The sequence below is a fragment of the Globicephala melas genome, chromosome 12 (genome assembly GCF_963455315.2).
Source record: "Globicephala melas chromosome 12, mGloMel1.2, whole genome shotgun sequence".
Classification (NCBI taxonomy): Eukaryota; Metazoa; Chordata; class Mammalia; order Artiodactyla; family Delphinidae; genus Globicephala; species Globicephala melas.
Genome location: NC_083325.1, coordinates 5339266 through 5358069, shown reverse-complemented (window position 1 = coordinate 5358069; position 18804 = coordinate 5339266). Strand labels below are relative to the sequence as shown.

At 39.9% G+C, this 18804-nt stretch overlaps 1 protein-coding gene across 1 annotated transcript in view; it reads left to right on the top strand.

The window, feature by feature from the left end:
* IL1RL2 (interleukin 1 receptor like 2) overlaps positions 1-18804 on the top strand; it is a 47709-nt gene that overhangs the window by 17459 nt on the left and 11446 nt on the right. Inside the window, exons 6-8 of the mRNA XM_030838718.3 lie at positions 3276-3350; positions 15990-16119; positions 16894-17030. Of these exons, the coding sequence (XP_030694578.1) occupies positions 3276-3350; positions 15990-16119; positions 16894-17030 (342 nt within the window). The remainder of the gene's footprint in view (positions 1-3275; positions 3351-15989; positions 16120-16893; positions 17031-18804) is intronic.

Sequence of the window (18804 nt, the reverse complement as noted above, 5' to 3'; positions counted from 1 at the left end):
CATGAAAATTAAATGAGATCATGTCTGTGGAGTAGCACCCACGGTGCCTGGCGAAGTATAGGTATTCAGTAAAGGGCAGACATGAATACCTCAATGATCTTATGCTCTAGTCTTACATTGGTGGCTGAGGGAATTCTTTATAAGATGGAATTTCAAAGGCAAAATGAAGAATACCTTAAGAGATCACTGAGTCCAATAATCTGTATTTTATGTCATTGCAATAAATGTTTATTTATAATCTGTTATATGCCAAAAATTGTTAAAACCTATAATTAAAAAAATTTTTTAAATTCTTTCTTGTATTTGAGAAGCTCTCAGCCTGGTTGTAGTGGTGCTAGAAATGTAAATGGATCATCTTAACATTATGTGGTAAGGAGAGTGTTATAGACAGTGTCCAGGGAAGCAGGAAAAAAAAATCAGAAGTAGCTGCATAGGTGGCAAGTAAATAAATGGTCTTGGAAGCTTTCCAAGAGGAAATGTCTTCTCAGCTGAATTTTGAAGGACGAGCAGGGTTTACAGAAGTAAAGAAGAGGGAGGAGGGGCAGAAAGAAGTGTCTAAGGCAAAGCAGAGAAGTGTCCACCATGATAGTTTATGTTGGATCTAAAAGTAATTTTGTTAGAGCATGAAAAGCTGTGAGCTGAGGAGTGGTGGGAACTGTAGTCATGGAGTTAAACAGGGGAAAGGTCAAGGGGTCTGATTATACGCAGGTTTTACCATGAAGCACTGAAGAGCCCTTGGATGAGTGTAAATGCAGAGACATGAGGCTGCATTGGTGATGGATGAGATCAGTCCTAAGATGGTTTGAGCAGGAGTTGAAGGGGGTCTTGAGGCCTGGAGACCACTTAGGAGGCTGCTGCAACATCTGGATGTAACCATCTGAACTTCGCTGGAAGTGGTAGGAGATTCTTCAGGCAGTAATTTAGTGACCCTTTACTGAGTGCCCATCAAGGTCAGGTCCTGTGCTGGGCAGGGAGAACATGATGGTGAGGCAAACAGCCATGACCGCGGCTTGGATGGAGCTTTGAAGTCTGAGCAGAAAGGAAAATGTGATATCGAACAGACAAGGATCTGTTGAGAAGGAAGTGGGTCAGGGAAAGCTTCCCAATAATAGTGATGCTGATGGTCAGGAAGCATTAACTGCTGAAACGAGTGAGGTTTTTTCTAGACTGAGGGGGCAGCCAAAGTGAAGGCCCTACAACAAGTCAGACCATGGTATGTCTGAAGGATGGGAAGTAGGTAGGTTGGTGGGATGATGCTGAATAAGGGAGATCACAGTAGGCAAAGAGGTTGGAGAAGCAGTCAGGGGCCAACGTTAGGTAGGAACATTCAGTCCAGTGTGGGAAGCATGGATTTTCTCCTAAGAACAATGGGAAGCAGCCAGAGCAGTTGAGAGCAGGAGAGTAGCATGGTGTAACATGTTTCTGAGAGCTCACTGTGGCCACTGTGCACAGAACGATCCCTATAGATAAGAATGGCAGTTAGGAGGCAGGTGCAGAAATGCAGGTGAGACATCAGCTAGGCACAGGTGGATGGACTCCAGGCATTCTAGGAGGTAAAATCCACAGGTCTTGGTGTCAGATTGAATGTGGGGTGAGAGATATGGCAAGATCCAGGAAGCTAGGCCTTTTGGATGGTGATACGATTCAAGGAAAAAAGATAACTCTGGAGGAAAACTGGATTTAAGAGTGAGATCATGAGTTTGGTCATGGGTGAGCTGAGTACTTGGTGACTTGAGATGTCAAGTAGGTCATGGCCTATATGGGTCTGGAGCTTAGAGTTACACCTTGCAAAGTCATTGAACTTTAGACGATAATTGAAGAGGTGGATGTGAATGAGAGTGCCTAGGGAAAGAGTAGAGAGTAGAAACTAGGGTTTAGGTGTAAAGAAAGAGGCACAGACTGAGAAATGCTAAGAGGTAAAATTAGTTTGGCTGGGTGATGATCATATGAAGAGGGTGGGAGGAAAGCTGTTACTTAGAATGACATCTAGATTTTCTATGTGTGTGATTGAGTGGGAGATGGTATATTAACTGGCTGGTGATGACTTCTGTTTGGGACATACAGTAAGTCCCCCACATAAGAACAAGTTCCATCCCAAGAGCATGTTTGTAGGTCCAACAAAGTTAGCTTAGGTACCCAACTAACACAATCGGCTATATAGTACTGTACTGTAATAGGTTTATAATAATTTTCACAAAAATAATACGTAAAAAACAAACACACAAAATAAAGAAAACACTTTTAATCTTACAGTACAGTACCTTGAAAAGTACAGTTGTACAGTACGAGAGCTGGCATACAGGGGCTGGCATCGAGCGAACAGGAAAGTACCAGCTACATCACCGCTGCTTTTACACTTGCTTCTGGACATCCTGGGCTTGAAATAAAGATACTCTACTTTATACAGTACTGTACAGTAAAGTACACAAAAGCACAACCACTTGTAGAGATTGCACACATGTGACAATGTATGCCAGACACATGAACTAACTTATGTGGGCACGCAAACGCAAGTTAGCATCTTTGAAAGTTCACAACTTGAAGGTTTGTATGCAGAGGACTTACTGTACTGAATTTGAATAGTTTGTAGAATGTGCAAATATTATTGCCACCGCAAAGGACATATGGTTTTGCATTTTTATAGCTTCCCTCTTATAACTTTTTCACCTCGCACCCCAAATGGAGAGGAGAAATGTGGGATCCAGAGGGTGATTGCTAAATATTGGTAGACAAATGGGGGAGGGAGGTGTGGAGAAAGACAAAGGGGTGGGGAGTCAATACAAGGAAGGCAGTTATAAAGTGGGGGGGAGGGATGAAAAAGCTGAAGAATAAGGAAGGTTTGCGAAGAATATGGAATAGCAGGGTTGGAGGATGGAGGAGTGGAACTGAAGACAGACCATTAGAGCCACTGTTTCTTTCTGTCTAGGACCCAGGCCAGAGCTTCGCTTATCACCAGTGCTTAAGACGTGTACTGAATGACTAGGCAATGAGAAGTTAGTACACAATCTCATCAGTTTATATTTATGTCAAATATATAATGATGATGTGAACTCTCTTGGTAGCCCAGCTTTTAGATTGTCCCCTTAGCAATTCAATTATTTCTGGTTGAAAACTATGCACTTATGGAGTGATACTTTGTCACATCATGGGTATTGTTTTTTCTTGACCAATATTTGTTGAAGGTCTGCTCAGTACCAGGTTTTCTTTATGTTATTACTGCATTCAAGTAGTTGGGAATGTTTCTAATACAATTTCATGTGGGTATGATTTCTTAGCAGAAAAAGTGGGAAATGGAAGAAGAATCCCTAAGATCATTTATCCAAAAAATAATTCAATTGAAGTAAAACTTGGTGAGTAAACTTATTGAAGCCACTGAAATCCTAAGGGCAGGAATCAGTAAGTCCACATATCCTTGTGAATGTTTTTGAATTTCAGGAATGAAGACAAATCCCACACAGGTGTATCCAGTTTCCAGCTTTGGATATACCTGAGTTCATCAGGAGAGGTATCAAAATAAAAAATCACAGAGCAGAAGGCTGGGGAGGTTGTGCTTTGAAAGGTCTGGCTGCAATCACTATGCGTCTGAAAGATTACTGTAAATCTGTTCACGCAAAGACAAATCCTTCCTGAAAGACATGATATGTAATATCAAACTACTATTAAGTAATGTTGATCAAGAGTCCTGGGTTATATTATCTCACACTAGGAAGGATATGAAAGGAGTAGGGGAAGTTATCATGTTATTTTCCTTATTTTACATAGGAAAGGATCAATAAACACTGCCTCAGTTTGTGATCTAAGTGGAGAAAAAGGGACTCAAATAATTTTTTAAAATTTAAAGGTAATCACTAGTAAGGTAAAAATGTGTTGAGTACCTTCTAAAGAAAAAATAAATTAAACAAAGTTTTTATTAAAAGACAGATGCTCGGGACTTCCCTGGAGGTGCAGTGGTTAAGAATCCTCCTGCCAATGCAGGGGACACAGGTTCAATCCATGGTCTGGGAAGATCCCACATGCCATGGGGCAACTAAGCCCGTGTGCCACATCTACTGAGCCTGAGCTCTAGAGCCTGTGAGCCACAACTGCTGAGCCCACTCTGTACAAATACTGAAGCCCACCCACCTAGAGCCCATGCTCCACAAGGGAAGTCACTGCAATGAGAAGCCCATGCACCACAACGAAAAGTAGCCCCCACTCGCTGCAACTAGAGAAAGCCCGCGTGCAGCAACAAAGAGCCAATGCAACCAAAAAATTAAAAAATTAAAAAAAAAAAAGGCAGATGTTCAGGTTGAGTCAAATATTAAAATCCAATTATATGCTCTCCTCAAAATACACAGATCTAAAAATACATGTCCTAGAAGGTTAAAAATCTGTGCATAAGCAAGATATGCATAAGATTTGCATACAATAGCAATACAAAGAAATCAGATTCGCAACATTAATCTTTCAATCTGATAATATATCTTTCAATGCAAAAAATTAAATGACAAATTGAATCATTTTATACTAATAAAAATTATCCTTCCCCAAATAAAAATGTTTATGTGTCAAATAGCCATGCATCAAAATAAAATATATAAAGCTAAACTCTCAGAGATACAAGGACAATACAACAAGACAGTACAATAGTTTCAGTTATAGTGGGAGATTTTAACATACTCTGGCTTTGACAAATTTGCTAGTCAAATAAGGATCTAAAATACTCTAGTAATATATTAAGAATAATGTATTTAATGGATAGCACTCATAAACATCTATGAGAAACTCAGAGACCCAAAAAAGGAAATTATACAGACCACGTGGTATAATCCCCATGTAGGTAATCTAGAAATTTACAGCTAAAGTCAAAACAATGATAAACCCAACAAAAAATAAATCCACTAATTAAAAAAAATAAGCAACAATAAATTTAGCTTCTAAGTATTTACTTTCTTGGTTAGATTAAGCCAAAGCCATTGGTACAGAATATTTAGAAAATAATGGCAGAGAGAACATATCAAATGGAATGTGACCAATGGTGAGTTCTAAACAAGCGTGTATCTTTAAATATCATTATGATTAATAATAAGTGTTGAAAACATTAAAATCCATCATCTAACCATTTAACTCTATAAAAAAGAGCAACTAAACAACTCCATGGAAGGAAATAAAAAAGATAGGTGTAAAAAATTATAAAGTTATTATAAGGAAAACAACCAACAAATAGAATTGATAAATTCCAAAGTTGGTTCTGGGATAGAAGAGTTGGGGCGGGGGTGGGGTGGAATAGAAAAAGAAGATAGAGGAACCTCCAGCAAACTAATCCCCCCCAATGCAGAGAAACTCAAACATTAAAGACAGAAATGAGAAAGCTTACAAAGCAACACATGGAAAGGAGATGAAATTTACTCAGTACTTAAAAGGCTCTGGACCCACAAGTTTCGAGGAGAGTTCTTTAGTTCTTCTGAATTTTCAAAGAAATAATAATGCCCATAATAAAAGATAGTTGTCTACATATCACTCACCATGTGAATACCCTAGTGGATTTCATAAACACCTAGAAAGGATAAACATACCTGTTATTAACTCTCTTAATTAACGTTGTTGCCCTCTCCTGTCTTTGAAAATTCTAGCCATTGTGTTTAGATAATTAGAAAGAAAATATAAGCCATGAGAGAGGAAGATAATCATATAACTATTAAAAAAATTTAAAATCTTCCCACAAACAAAATTCCAGATTCAGTTGGTTTTACTGGTGAATTCTACAAAACATTTAATAAAGAGATAACATCAATTTTCAACAAATTGTTTCAGAGAGAAGTAAAAGAGGAAATAGTCCTTATCTCATTTTATAAGGTCAGGAAAACCTTGACACCCAAACCCAACAACGACATTATTAATTTTTTAAAAATTTATTTTTGGTTGCACTGGGTCTTCATTGCTGTGCACAGGCTTTCTCTAGTTGCGGCGAGCTGGGGCTACTCTTCACAGTGGTGCATGGGCTTCTCACTGCGGTGGCTTCTCTAGTTGTGGAGCACGAGCTCTAGGCGTGCAGAGTTCAGTAGTTGTAGTGCACAGGCTCTGTAGTTGTGGCTCACGGGCTGTAGAACACAGGCTCAGTAGTTGTGGTGCATGGGCTTAGTTTCTCTGTGGCATGTGGGATCTTCCTGGATCAGGGATCGAACCTGTGTCCCCTGCATTGGCAGGTGGATTCTCAACTACTGCACTACCTGGGAAGTCCAGGACGTTATTACAAAGGAAAATTTCAGGCCAACTCTCATTCATAAACACAGATGAAAAATGTAAGCAAATTAATTTTAACAACATGCATAAAAGACTAAATTGGGGTTATACGGAGCAACACAAGGTTGTTTCATATTAGATAATTCACTCTTTTATTTTGCATAAACAAACTAAAGGAGAAAAATAATACACTTACCTTATAGATACAAAAAAGTCATTTAGAAAACTTGAACTAGGAATTCATTATTTTAAAAAAACAACTCTTTTATTAAGAATAGAAGGGAATGTCCTTAATCTGATTTTTAAAAATCTATTTTTAAAAACCGATAGAAACAACACAGTCAAGACTGAATTATTGAACGCTTTTTCTTTGTTTTGAGGAAGAAGACAGTCAAAATCTTAACAGATTTTGGTTTTTGCAGAATTTGATATATTGATTATAACATTGGTATGAAAACTCAAAGATTGAATAATAGTTAAGACACTTTCAATGAAGAAGAACTGAATGGGAGGATGAGTGACACCAGATTTCAAGATTTGCTAAAAAGCTATGGTAATTTAGACACTCTAGTCCTGGTATGAGGATCGACAATAGAACAGAACTGAAGGCTCAGAAATAGATCCATTCATGCAAAGCACTTGGCTTTGACACTACAGAGGAATGGGGAAAGTGCAGTCTTCTCAATAAATGGTCCTAAACAATTAGATGTAATATAGAATAAGGCAAAACTTTCCCCCTTTCTCGTGCCTTTTATAAAAATAATTTCAAGTGAATTGTAGACCTAAATATGAAAGTCAAAACCACACATTTCTAGAAAAATACCTTTATGATTTGGGGTAAGGAAAGATTAAAAAAAACGAATAACATACAAATTACTAGTATTGAAGGAAAAAATTGGTAAATGAGGCTACATTAGAAATAAGAACTTCTATTTATTCAGAGAGTGGACAGACAAGCCACAGAGTAGAAGAAGATACTTGAAATAGGTGAGCAAAGGTCTTGTATGCAGGGTCTAGCCCAAGCTCCTCCAAAATAATGAGAAGAAGGCCACCCGGTAGGAGGACAGACAAACCACTTGGACCGACAGCTCCAGTAGAGGATATCAACACAGCCAATAAAAAGGTTAAAAAGGTGCTCGATCAGGTGCAGTCTAGGGAGATGTAACTTAAATTCGCTAGGTGATATCAGGACACATACATAAAGATGGCTAAAGTAAATAGACTGACAAGCCCAGGCATCATGGAGTCTGTGCAGTAACAGGAACTCTCACACTGCTGGTGGAAGTGTCAGGTGGTACAACTATTAGAAAACAGCTTGGCATGTCATTTCAAGTTGGAGCTAGGCATAATCTATGATCTCCCAATTTTACTGGTAGATAATTCTGTATACTCATCATGTACACGGGTGTATACTCATCATGTACACGGGTGTATATACACATGTGACCTGGGAGACATGCAGAAGAGAAGAGAGTTCAAATAGGCCATAGGCATAGGAGGTAAATAATAGAAACCATGCCAGTGCGTTTATAGCAACAGTAAGAGAAATGAATAAGAACTAGTATGTTGGAGACCTTCAAGATGGTGGCAGCGTGAGATGTGGAGATCACCTTCCTCCCCACAAACACATCAAAAATACATCTATGTGTGGAACAACTCCTACAGAACACCTACTGAACGCTGGCAGAAGACCTCAGACTTCCAAAAAGGCAAGAAAATCCCCACATACCTGGGTAGGGCAAAAGAAAAAAGAAAAAGAAGAGACAAAAGAATAGGGATGGGACCTGCACGTCTGGGAGGGAGCTGTGAGGGAGGAAAAGTTTCCACACACTAGGAAGCCCCCTCACTGGCAGGGATGGGGTGGGGAGCTTTGGAGCCACAGAGGAGAGCACAGCAACAGGGGTGTGGAGGGCAAAGTGGAGAGATTCCCGCACAGAGGATCGGTGCCGACCAGAACTCACCAGCCTGAGAGGCTTGTCTGCTCACCCGCCGGGGCAGGCGGGGGCTGGGACCTGAGGCTCAGGCTTCAGTTGGAGCGCAGGGAGAGGACTGGGGTTGGCGGTGTGAACACAGCCTGCAGGGGGTTAGTGCACCACGGCTAGCTGGGAGGGAGCCCAGGAAAAAGTCTGGACCTGCCGGAGAGGCAAGAGACCATTGTTTCGGGGTGCATGAGGAGAAGGGCTTCCTACTCCGTAAGCCTGCAGACAACAAAGCACTGCCTAAGGGAGCTCCAGAGATGAGCATGAGCCACAGCTATCATCTTGGATGTCAGAGGTGGGCACAGACTGCTACCTCTGCCACTACTGCCATCAAGAGTCCCGTGTGCAAACACAGGTCACTACCCACACCCTCAAAGGAGCCTATGCAGCACACCACTGCCAGGCTCCTGTGATCCGGGGTCAACTTCCCCAGGAGAACACATGGCGCACCTCAGGCTGTTGCAACATCACACTGCCCTCTGCCACTGCAGGCACTCCCAGCATCCCATTTGTGACTACCATACCCCACCCTCTCCCCCGCCTGAGTGAGGAAGAGAGCCCTAATCAGCCACTGCTTTAATCCTGTCCTGTCTGGGTGGGGAACAGATGCCTGAAGGTGACTTACATGCAGAGGCAGGGCCAAAACCAAAGCTGAACCCCAGGAGCTGTGTGAACAAAGAAGAGAAAGGAAATCTCACTGTGCAGCCTCAGAAGCAGTGGACTAAATCCCCACAATCAGCTTGGTAAACCCTGCATGTGTGGAATACCTGAATAGACAACGAGTGTTCCCAAAATTGAGGCGGGGGACATTGGGGGCAACTGTGGACTCAGGGTTTGCTTTCTGCATTTGATTTGTTTTTGGTTTTATGTTTATCTTAGTTTAGTTTTTAGTGTTTGTTTTCATCTGTGGGTTTGTTTATTGGTTTGGTTGCTCTCTTCCTTTTTTTTTTTTTCTCTTTTTCTGAGTGTCTGTTTCTTTGTGTGATTTTGTCTGTTTAGTTTTGCTCTTACTATTTGTCTTGGGGTTCTGTCTGTTTGGGGTTTTTTTTTTCTTTTTGTGAGTGTGTGTGTGTGTGTGTGTGTGTGTGTGTGTGTGTGTATGTATGTTTCTGTGATTTTGCCTGTTTAGTTTTGCCTTTATCATTTGTTTTGGGGTTCTGTCTGTTCTTTTTTTTTTTTTTTAACCTTCCTTTTATTCTGTGCTGTGCGGCTAGCAGGGTCTTGGTGTTCCGGCTGGGTGTCGGGCCTGGACCTCCGCGGTGGGAGGGCCATGTCCAGGATGTTGGACAACCAGAGACCACCTGGCCCCATGTAATATTAATTGGTGAGAGCGCTCCCAGAGATCTGTCTCAACACTAAAAACAAGCTCCATCCAATGGCCAGCAAGCCCCAGTGCTGGACATCCCATGCCAAACAACTAGCAAGACAGGAACATAACCCCACCCATTAGCAGACAGCCTGCCGAAAGTCATACTAAATTCACAGACCACCCAAAATACACCACTGGACATGGCTCTGCCCACCAGAAAGAGAAGATTCAGCCCACCCACTAGAACACAGACACCAATCCCCCCCACAAGGAAGCCTACACAAGCTACTGAACCAACCTAACCCACCAGAAATAAGAGGAGCTACGAACCTGCAGGCTGTGAAAAGGAGACCCCAAACACAGTAAGTTAAGCAAAATGAGAAGACAGAGAAATATGCAGCAGATGAAGGAGCAAGGTAAAAACCCACCAGACCAAATATATGAAGAGGAAATAAGCAGTCTACCGGAAAAAGAATTCAGAGTAATGATAGTAAAGATGATCAAAAATCTCAGAAATAGAATGGAGAACATACAAGAAATGTTTAACAAGGAATTAGAAGAACTAAAGAGCAAACAAGTAATGATGAACAACACAATAAATGAAATTAAAAATAGAAGGAATCAATAGAAGAATAACTAAGGCAGAAGAACGGATAAGTGACCTGGAAGACAGAATAGTGGAAATAACTTCTGCAGAGCTGAATAAAGAAAAAAGAATTGAGGACAGTCTCAGAGACCTCTGGGCCAACATTAAACACACCAACATTCGAATTATAAGGGTCCCAGAAGAAGAGAAAAAGGAAGGGTCTGAGAAAATATTTGAAGAGATTATTGAAACTTCCCTAATATGGGAAAGAAATAGTCAATCAAGTCCAGGAAGCACAGAGAATCCCATACAGGATAAACCCAAGGAGAAACATGCCAAGACACATATTAATCAAACTATCTAAAATTATATACAAAGAAAAAATATTAAAAGCAGCAAGGGAAAAGCAACAAATAACATACACGGGAATCCCCATAAGGTTAATAGCTGATCTTTCAGCAGGACTCTGCAAGCCAGAAGGGGGTGGCAGGACACATTTAAAGTGATAAAAGGGGAAAATCTACAACCAAGATTACCCAGCAAGGATCTCATTCAGATTCAATGGAGAAATTAAAACCTTTACAGACAAGCAAGAGTTAAGAGAATTCAGCACCACCAAACCAGCTTTACAACAAATGGTAAAGGAACTTCTCTAGGAGGGAAACACAGAGAAGGAAAAGATCTACAAAAACAAACCCAAAACAATTAAGAAAATCGTCATAGGAAAATACATATAAATACCTACCTTAAATGTAAATGGCTTATATGCTCCAACCAAAAGACACAGACTATCTGCATGGATACAAAAACAAGACCTGTATATATGCTGTCTACAAGAGACCAACTTCAGACCTAGGGACACATACAGACTGAAAGTGAGGGGATGGAAAAAGGTATTCCATGCAAATGGAAATCAAGAGAAAGATGAAGTAGCAATACTCATATAAGAAAAAATAGACTTTAAAATAAAGACTATTACAAGAGACAAAGAAGGACATTACATAATGATCAAGGGATCAATCCAAGAAAAATATATAACAATTGTAAATATTTATGCACCCAACATAGGAGCACCTCAATACATAAGACAAATGCTAACAGACATAAAAGGGGAAATCGAGAGTAACACAATAATAGTAGGGGACTTTAATACCCCACTTACACCAATGGACGGATCATCCAAAATGAAAATAAATAAGGAAACACAACTTTAATGCACATTAGACCAGATGGACTTAATTGGTATTTATAGGACCTTCCATCCAAAAACAACAGAATACACTTTCTTCTCAATTGCTCATGGCACATTCTTCAGGATAGATCATATCTTGGGTCCCAAATCAAGCCTTGGTAAACTTAAGAAAATTGAAATACTATTAAGTATCTTTTCCGATGACAATGCTATGAGACTAGATATCAATTACAGGAAAAAAACTGTAAAAACTACAAACACATGGAGGCTAAACTAGACACTACTAAATAACTAAGAGATCACTGAAGAAATCAAAGAGGACATCAAAAAATACCTAGAAAAAAATGACAGTGAAAACATGACGACAGAAAACCTATGGGATGCAGGAAAAGCAGTTCTAAGAGGGAAGTTTATAGCACTACAATCCTACCTCAAGAAACAAGAAAAGATCTCAAATAAACAACCTAACCTTACACCCAAAGCAATTAGAGAAAGAAGAACAAAAAATACCCAAGGTTAGCAGAATGAAAGAAGTCATAAAGATCAGATCAGAAATAAATGAAAAGAAATGAAGAAAAGAATAACAAACATCAATAAAACTAAAAGGTGGTTCTTTGAGAATATAAACAAAATTGATAAACCATTACCCAGACTCATCAAGAAAAAAGGGAGAAGATTGAAATCGATAGCATTAGAAATGAAAAAATAGTAACATCTGATGCTGAAGAAATACAAAGTATCATGAGAGACTACTATAAGCAACTATATGTTAATAAAAGGGACAACCTGGAAGAAATGGACAAATTCTTAGAAAAGTACAACATTCCAAGACTGAACCAGGAAGAAATAGAAAAAATGAACAGACCAATCACAAGCACTGAAATTGAAACTGTGATTAAAAATCTTCCAACAAACAAAACCCAGGACCAGACGGCTTCACAGGTGAATTCTATCAAACATTTAGAGAAGAGCTAACACCCATTCTTCTCAACCTCTTCCAAAAAATTGCAGAGGAAGAAACACTCCCAAACTCATTCTACGAGGCCACCATCACACTGATAACAAAACCAGACAAAGATGTCACAAAAAAGAAAACTACAGGCCAATATCACTGATGAAAATAAATGCAAAAATCCTCAATAAAATACAAGCAAACAGAATGCAACAGCACATTAAAAGTATCATACACCATGGCCAAGTGTGGTTTATCCCAGGAATGCAAGGATTTGCAATATATGCAAATCAATCAATGTGATACACCATATTAACAAATTGAAGGATAAAAACCATGTGATAATCTCAACAGTTGCAGAAAAAGCTTATGACAAAATTCAACACCCATTTATGATAAAAACTCTCCAGAAAGTGGACATAGAGGGAACCTACCTCAACATAATAAAGGCCATATATGACAAACCCACAGCCAACATTGTTCTCAATGGTGAAAAACTGAAACCATTTCCTCTAAGATCAGGAACAAGACAAGGATGTCCACTCTCACCACTATTATTCAACATAGTTTTGGAAGTTTTAGCCACAGCAATCAGAGAAGAAAAAGAAATAAAAGGAATACAGATTGGAAAAGAAGAAGTAAAACTGTCACTGTTTGCAGATGACATGATACTATACATAGAGAATCCTAAAGATGCTACCAGAAAACTACTAGAGCTAATCAATGAATTTGGTAAAGTTGCAGGATAAAAAATTAATGCACAGAAATCTCTTGCATTCCTATACACTAAAAATGAAAAATCTTAAAGAGAAATTAAGGAAACACTCCCAATCACCACTTCAACAAAAAGCATAAAATACCCAGGAATAAACCTAGCTAAGGAGACAAAAGATCTGTATGCAGAAAACTACAACACTGATGAAAAAAATTAAAGACAATACAAACAGATGGAGAGATATACCGTGTTCTTGGATTGGAAGAATTAATATTGTGAAAATGACTGTATTACCCTAAGCAATCTACAGATTTAGTGTAATCCCTCTCAAACTACCAATGGCATTTTTCACGGAACTAGAAAAAAAATTTTTTCACAGTTTGTATGAAAACAAAGAGACCCCAAATAGCCAAAGCGATCTTGAGAAAGAAAAACGGAGTGGGAGGAATCAGGCTCCCTGACTTCAGACTATACTACAAAGCTACAGTAACCAAGACAGTATGGTACTGGCACAAAAATAGAAATATAGATCAATGGTATAAGATAGAATGCCTAGAGATAAACCCACACAATATGGTTACCTTATCTTTGTCAAAGGAGGGAAGAATATACAATGGAGAAAATACAGCCTCTTCAGTAAGTGGTGCTGGGAAAACTGGACGGCTACATGTAAAAGAATGAAATTAGAATACTTCCTAACACCATACACAAAAATAAACTCAAAATGGATTAAAGACCTAAATGTAAGGCCAGACACTATCAAACTCTTAGAGGAAAACATGGGTAGAACATTCTATGATGTAAATCACAGCAAGATCCTTTTTGACCTTCCCCCTAGAGTAATGGAAATTAAAAAAATAATAATAATAAATGGGACCTAATGAAACTTAAAAGGTTTGCACAGCAAAGGGAACCATAAACAAGATGAAATGACAACCCTCAAAATGGGAGAAAATATTTGCAAACAAAGCAATTGACAAAGGATTAATCTCCAAAATATACAAGGAGCTCATGCAGCTCAATATCAAAAAATCAAACAACCCAATACAAAAATGGACAGAAGACCTAAACAGACATTTCTCCAAAGAAGATATGCAGATTGTCAACAATCACATGAAAGGATGCTCAACATCACTAATCATTAGAGAAAGGCAAATGAAAACCACAATGAGGTATCACCTCACACCGGTCAGAATGGCCATCAACAAAAATTCTACAAACAATAAATGCTGGAGAGGGTGTGGAGAAAAGGGAAACCTCCTGCACTGTTGGTGGGAATGTAAATTGATACAGCCACTATGAAGAACAGTATGGAGGTTCCTTAGAAAACTAAAAATGGAACTACCATATGACCCAGCAATCCCACTACTGGGCATATACCCTGAGAAAACGATAATTCTAAAAGATACATGCACCAAATGTTCGCTGCATTTACAATAGCCAGGACATGGAAGCCACCTAAGTGTCCATCGACAGATGAATGGATAAAGAAGATGTGGCACATATACACAATGAAATATTACTCAGGCATAAAAAGAAATGAAATTAAGTTATTTGTAGTGAGGTAGGTGGACCTAGAGTCTGTCATACAGAGTGAAGTAAGTCAGATAAAGAAAAACAAATACGGTGTGCTAACACATATATACGGAATCCAAAACAAAAATGGTTCTGATGAACCTAGGGGCAGGACAGGAATAAAGATGCCGACATAGAGAATGGACTTGAGGACACGGGGGGGGAAGGGTTAGCTGGGAAGAAGTGAGAGTGGCATGGACATATATAAACTACAAAATGTAAACTAGATAGCTACTGGGAAGCAGCCGCATAGCACAGGGAGATCAGCTTGGTGCTTTGTGACCACCTAGAGGGGTGGGATAGGGAGGGTGGGAGGGAGGGAGATGCAAGAGGGAGGGGATATGGGTTTATATGTATACATATAGCTGATTCACTTTGTTATGCAGCAGAAACTAACAGAACAGTGTAAAGCAATTATACTCCAATAAAGATGTTAAAAAAAAAAAAAAAGAACTAGTATGGTCCATTGTCTGTATGGACTATGGTGACAGCATCGGTGTCATGGAACAGCATGGGTGAGCATCACCAACTAAACATCGATCATTGGATGCCAGGGTTCAGGCATGAGTAGGAAGTGATAAAATATAAAATAAGGACAGCAAGTGGGCGGCTTCTGGCGTTTTGGCAATATAGTATTTTCTTGATGAGGTGAAGGTGATGTGCATATTTGATTTTTAATAATTCAGTAACTTTACACTTATACTCTATACTTTCTACCATAACTGTGTTATATTTTACAAATTAAAAAAAAATACCACCTAGAGTAAAGAAAGTTAAAGTAGACTGTTAGAAGTACAGTAATTTTTTTACATGTAGTAAATAGATCGAATTTATTAGGCTTTGGGGGCAAAATAAGATGAAATGTAAATTTATTTAATATGATTTTTGAATGCGTGTGGAGGCAGGATAAAGAGAAGAGAGAAAGGTTAGGGGTCACAAATGCTAAAGTAGAAATATCACTGGATTCGGAATTAGGAAACCAGAGTCACATCTCGTTCCTTCCTCTAAGGTGTGACCTTGGGCAAAGCACTTGATCTGTCTGAACCTCAGTGTTCTCATCTATAAGATGGAGATAATAGCTCTGCCCCTTTTCTGCCTGGTAGGAGTGTCTGAAAGATAAGAAGACTGAATGAGAATACGTGTGTGACATACTTTGTAAACTTTGCTAAGTTTACTGAGAGTAGAAGCAGTGTGTGTGCCCCGATATTGTGGGGAAATTGGTCTCAAGCTGGTGACGTTTGACAGCTTATTCCTGTCTCTGTACAATAGGCATCCTGGAAGATCATGTGTCCTTGTTCTCTCAATCCAGGGAGAGAATAATGTACAGTAGATGAACATTGACCTCAGGGGGACATTTTTGGTCATTGAAATATATTCAAGGCTCAGAAGCAAGGTGCCTTTGTTAAGCAGGTCACTTTGGGAGTGTTTTCATTGTGTGTTTACGAATTTGCTTGCACAGGCTCCACCCTCATCGTGGACTGCAATATAACAGACGCATGGGGTAACACAAACCCGCGCTGCTGGAAGGTCAATAATACATTGGTCGATGTTTACTACAAGGAATCTAAACGAATTCAAGAAGGAATCGAGTAGGTGTTTTGCTTTTCTGGCTTCCCTAAAACCTAGCAAGAATTTCTCCATCTAAATGATTTTGGTGCTGGTACTGCTTTATTTGAGGTGGCTTTCACTGTCTCTCCCCTCACTCCTTTTGGTTGTAGCTTTCAAAGCCCTTTTCAGTACTGTGGGGTCAAGCCTCTGGTTCAGAGAAGATGCTCATGTTATTAATCCTGCTTGGATCACAGAGAGAGGAGGCAAAACAACAAAGTATGGCTTCAAGCAGCAAGATCGGTTTCTCTCCGCTACTCCTTTCAATGAGTCTCATCCCTATTTAGGAAGGCCATGGGCCTTCAAGGCTTAAATAGCAAAATGGCCACAACACGGGGATTCTTGGGAGAGACGATGCATGATCGTTAGCTAACGGAGTGGTGTAAACCCAATTTATGGTGGTTTAAGTGGAGTGGTATGAAACGAGACTGACGAAGCCAAAAGGCAGAAGAACTTGTGTTGGGCTTTGCAGTGGAGGTAGGTTAGGATGAGTGGAGAGGGATAGGGGAAGGCCCCTTTGGGCTGAGGATGGTGTCTCTAATTAAAAGGACTACACTTCTGCATCGCCGTCCAGAAGAAAATGCAAATTTGGTGTTACACAATCCGTCACCTCATTGAGCCAGCAGGGTGTATTTAGGGTGAAATGATGGCCCCAAGTGTTCTCCAGGAACGAACTTTATTCTCCAGACAAAAGCTTATAAAATATGTTGGTTAAATACAACTCATGTACATATTAATGACTGGCTCTTCTTTCATAGAAACTACACTGTTTCTCAAGGACACATGTTTTACACAGTGAACATAACCTTCTTAGAAGTGAAAATGGAAGATTATGGCCGCCCGTTCACATGCCATGCTGGAGTGTCTGCAGCTTACGTTATACTAAAACTCCCAGGTAATACTCTAGTGGGATGCGTTCTGCTCAGTGTTACAGGTGATGGCAAGGAAACACAAATGAAAGAGGAGTGACTTTAAATGTTTGGTGTGAGGCAGCAGAGTGGTATTAAATAGGAAAACTCAATATGAAATCTAGATAAAAGCTGATACCCTGTCTGATCATGTTCTTGGGGTCAGGCTGTGGCTTCACTCCAGTGTCATTAGAAAGCTCCCTATTAATATGCATTGAGATTTTAGGCATCAGACCTCTAGAAAACAGAAGTATTCCTTTATTAAACCCGCTTGCTCAACTTTTATAATCATGTACTTGTGATTTTCAGCTTTTAGGTTGTTTATTATAAACCATGTGATGTAAAAATAAAGTGCTAACGTATATTTTTATCATGTAACTTTGTAAAATTATCTGTAGAGGCTGAATTCTGATATTGGAGCAGGAAGGCTTCCAATTCCATGTGCGTACACAGATTGTGCACTTAACACTGTACAGAGTGTGTTGATTATCCATTGGAGGTGATGGAACCAGAGAGTAAATAGTGGAGGATGAAATCATAATCTCGAGAAAAACTTTCAATTCTTAAATGTATCGGGAAAGGTCATAGAAAGTCGTTTGGGATCACTTTCCCCCAATCAGTCATGTGCATCCCATCTCCCTCTATGGTACATCTGGGTGATTCTATCCTCAGAGCCACTCTTTCTATACACTCCTCTCTGATATTATCCCTTTTCCTCATGGTTTCAACTGTCATCCCTGTGTGTGTGAAACAAATTCCACATCTCCAATGACATTTTCCCTTCCCATGTGGCACCTCTGCATTTCCAACTGCTTACTGGACAGATTTTGAACTTTCTATAAAGAGAGTTACATAGTAGGTTTTCTTTGATGTGTTGCTTCTCTTCTTAGGTTTACAGGGTTCACTGAGGCAACGGTGATGTAGCGTGTAGCAGAAGTTCATTCATTTTCAGTGCTGAATCCTGTTCCATTGAATAACTAGGTTACAGTGTATCCATTCTACTTTAACTATGTGGTCATTTGAGTTGTTTCCAGTTTGGGACTGTTAACAAATCATGATGCTATGGAAATTCTTGTGTGTTGGTCCTGGTGCTTATGTAGAAGCATTCCTTTGTGATACATCATTAGGAGTAAAATTGCTGGAGCGAGTGCCTCAGGGTCCACACCAGAGAAAAGAGGGGAACCTGATTGTGGGAAGCCTTGAAAATTGCACAAGACCTGAAGTGGTTATAACTGAAGTCTGCCCCAACCTAGACTGAGGAAGACCAGTGTCAATTTCTATGTCAATACTGCCTTATAGGTAATAACCACGTGGAAGCACTGTGTTCAGAAGGATTCTGAGGCAAAGTCCAGGCTCAGAGCAACTAATGATGTTATCAATTAACACCTGCTGATCGTACAGGAGAGGGGACATGTCCTTAATCTCCTTTGTTTTAGGTTAGTTAGGAAACCTACGCTTACTAAATTCATCTTTGTTCCTATCAACACTTATTTCATATCTCACATGCAATGTATATTTGGACATGTGCACTCTGTTTTGTTTTCCCTAAATTCTTAGGAACAAACCCTCTTAAATCCAAGCCTCTTGGGCTTCCCTGGTGGCGCAGTGGTTGAGAGTCCACCTGCCGATGCAGGGGACCCGGGTTCGTGCCCCAGTCCGGGAAGATCCCACATGCCTCAGAGCAGCTGGGCCTGTGAGCCATGGCCGCTGAGCCTGCGCGTCCGGAGGCTGTGCTCTGCAACGGGAGAGGCCACAACAGTG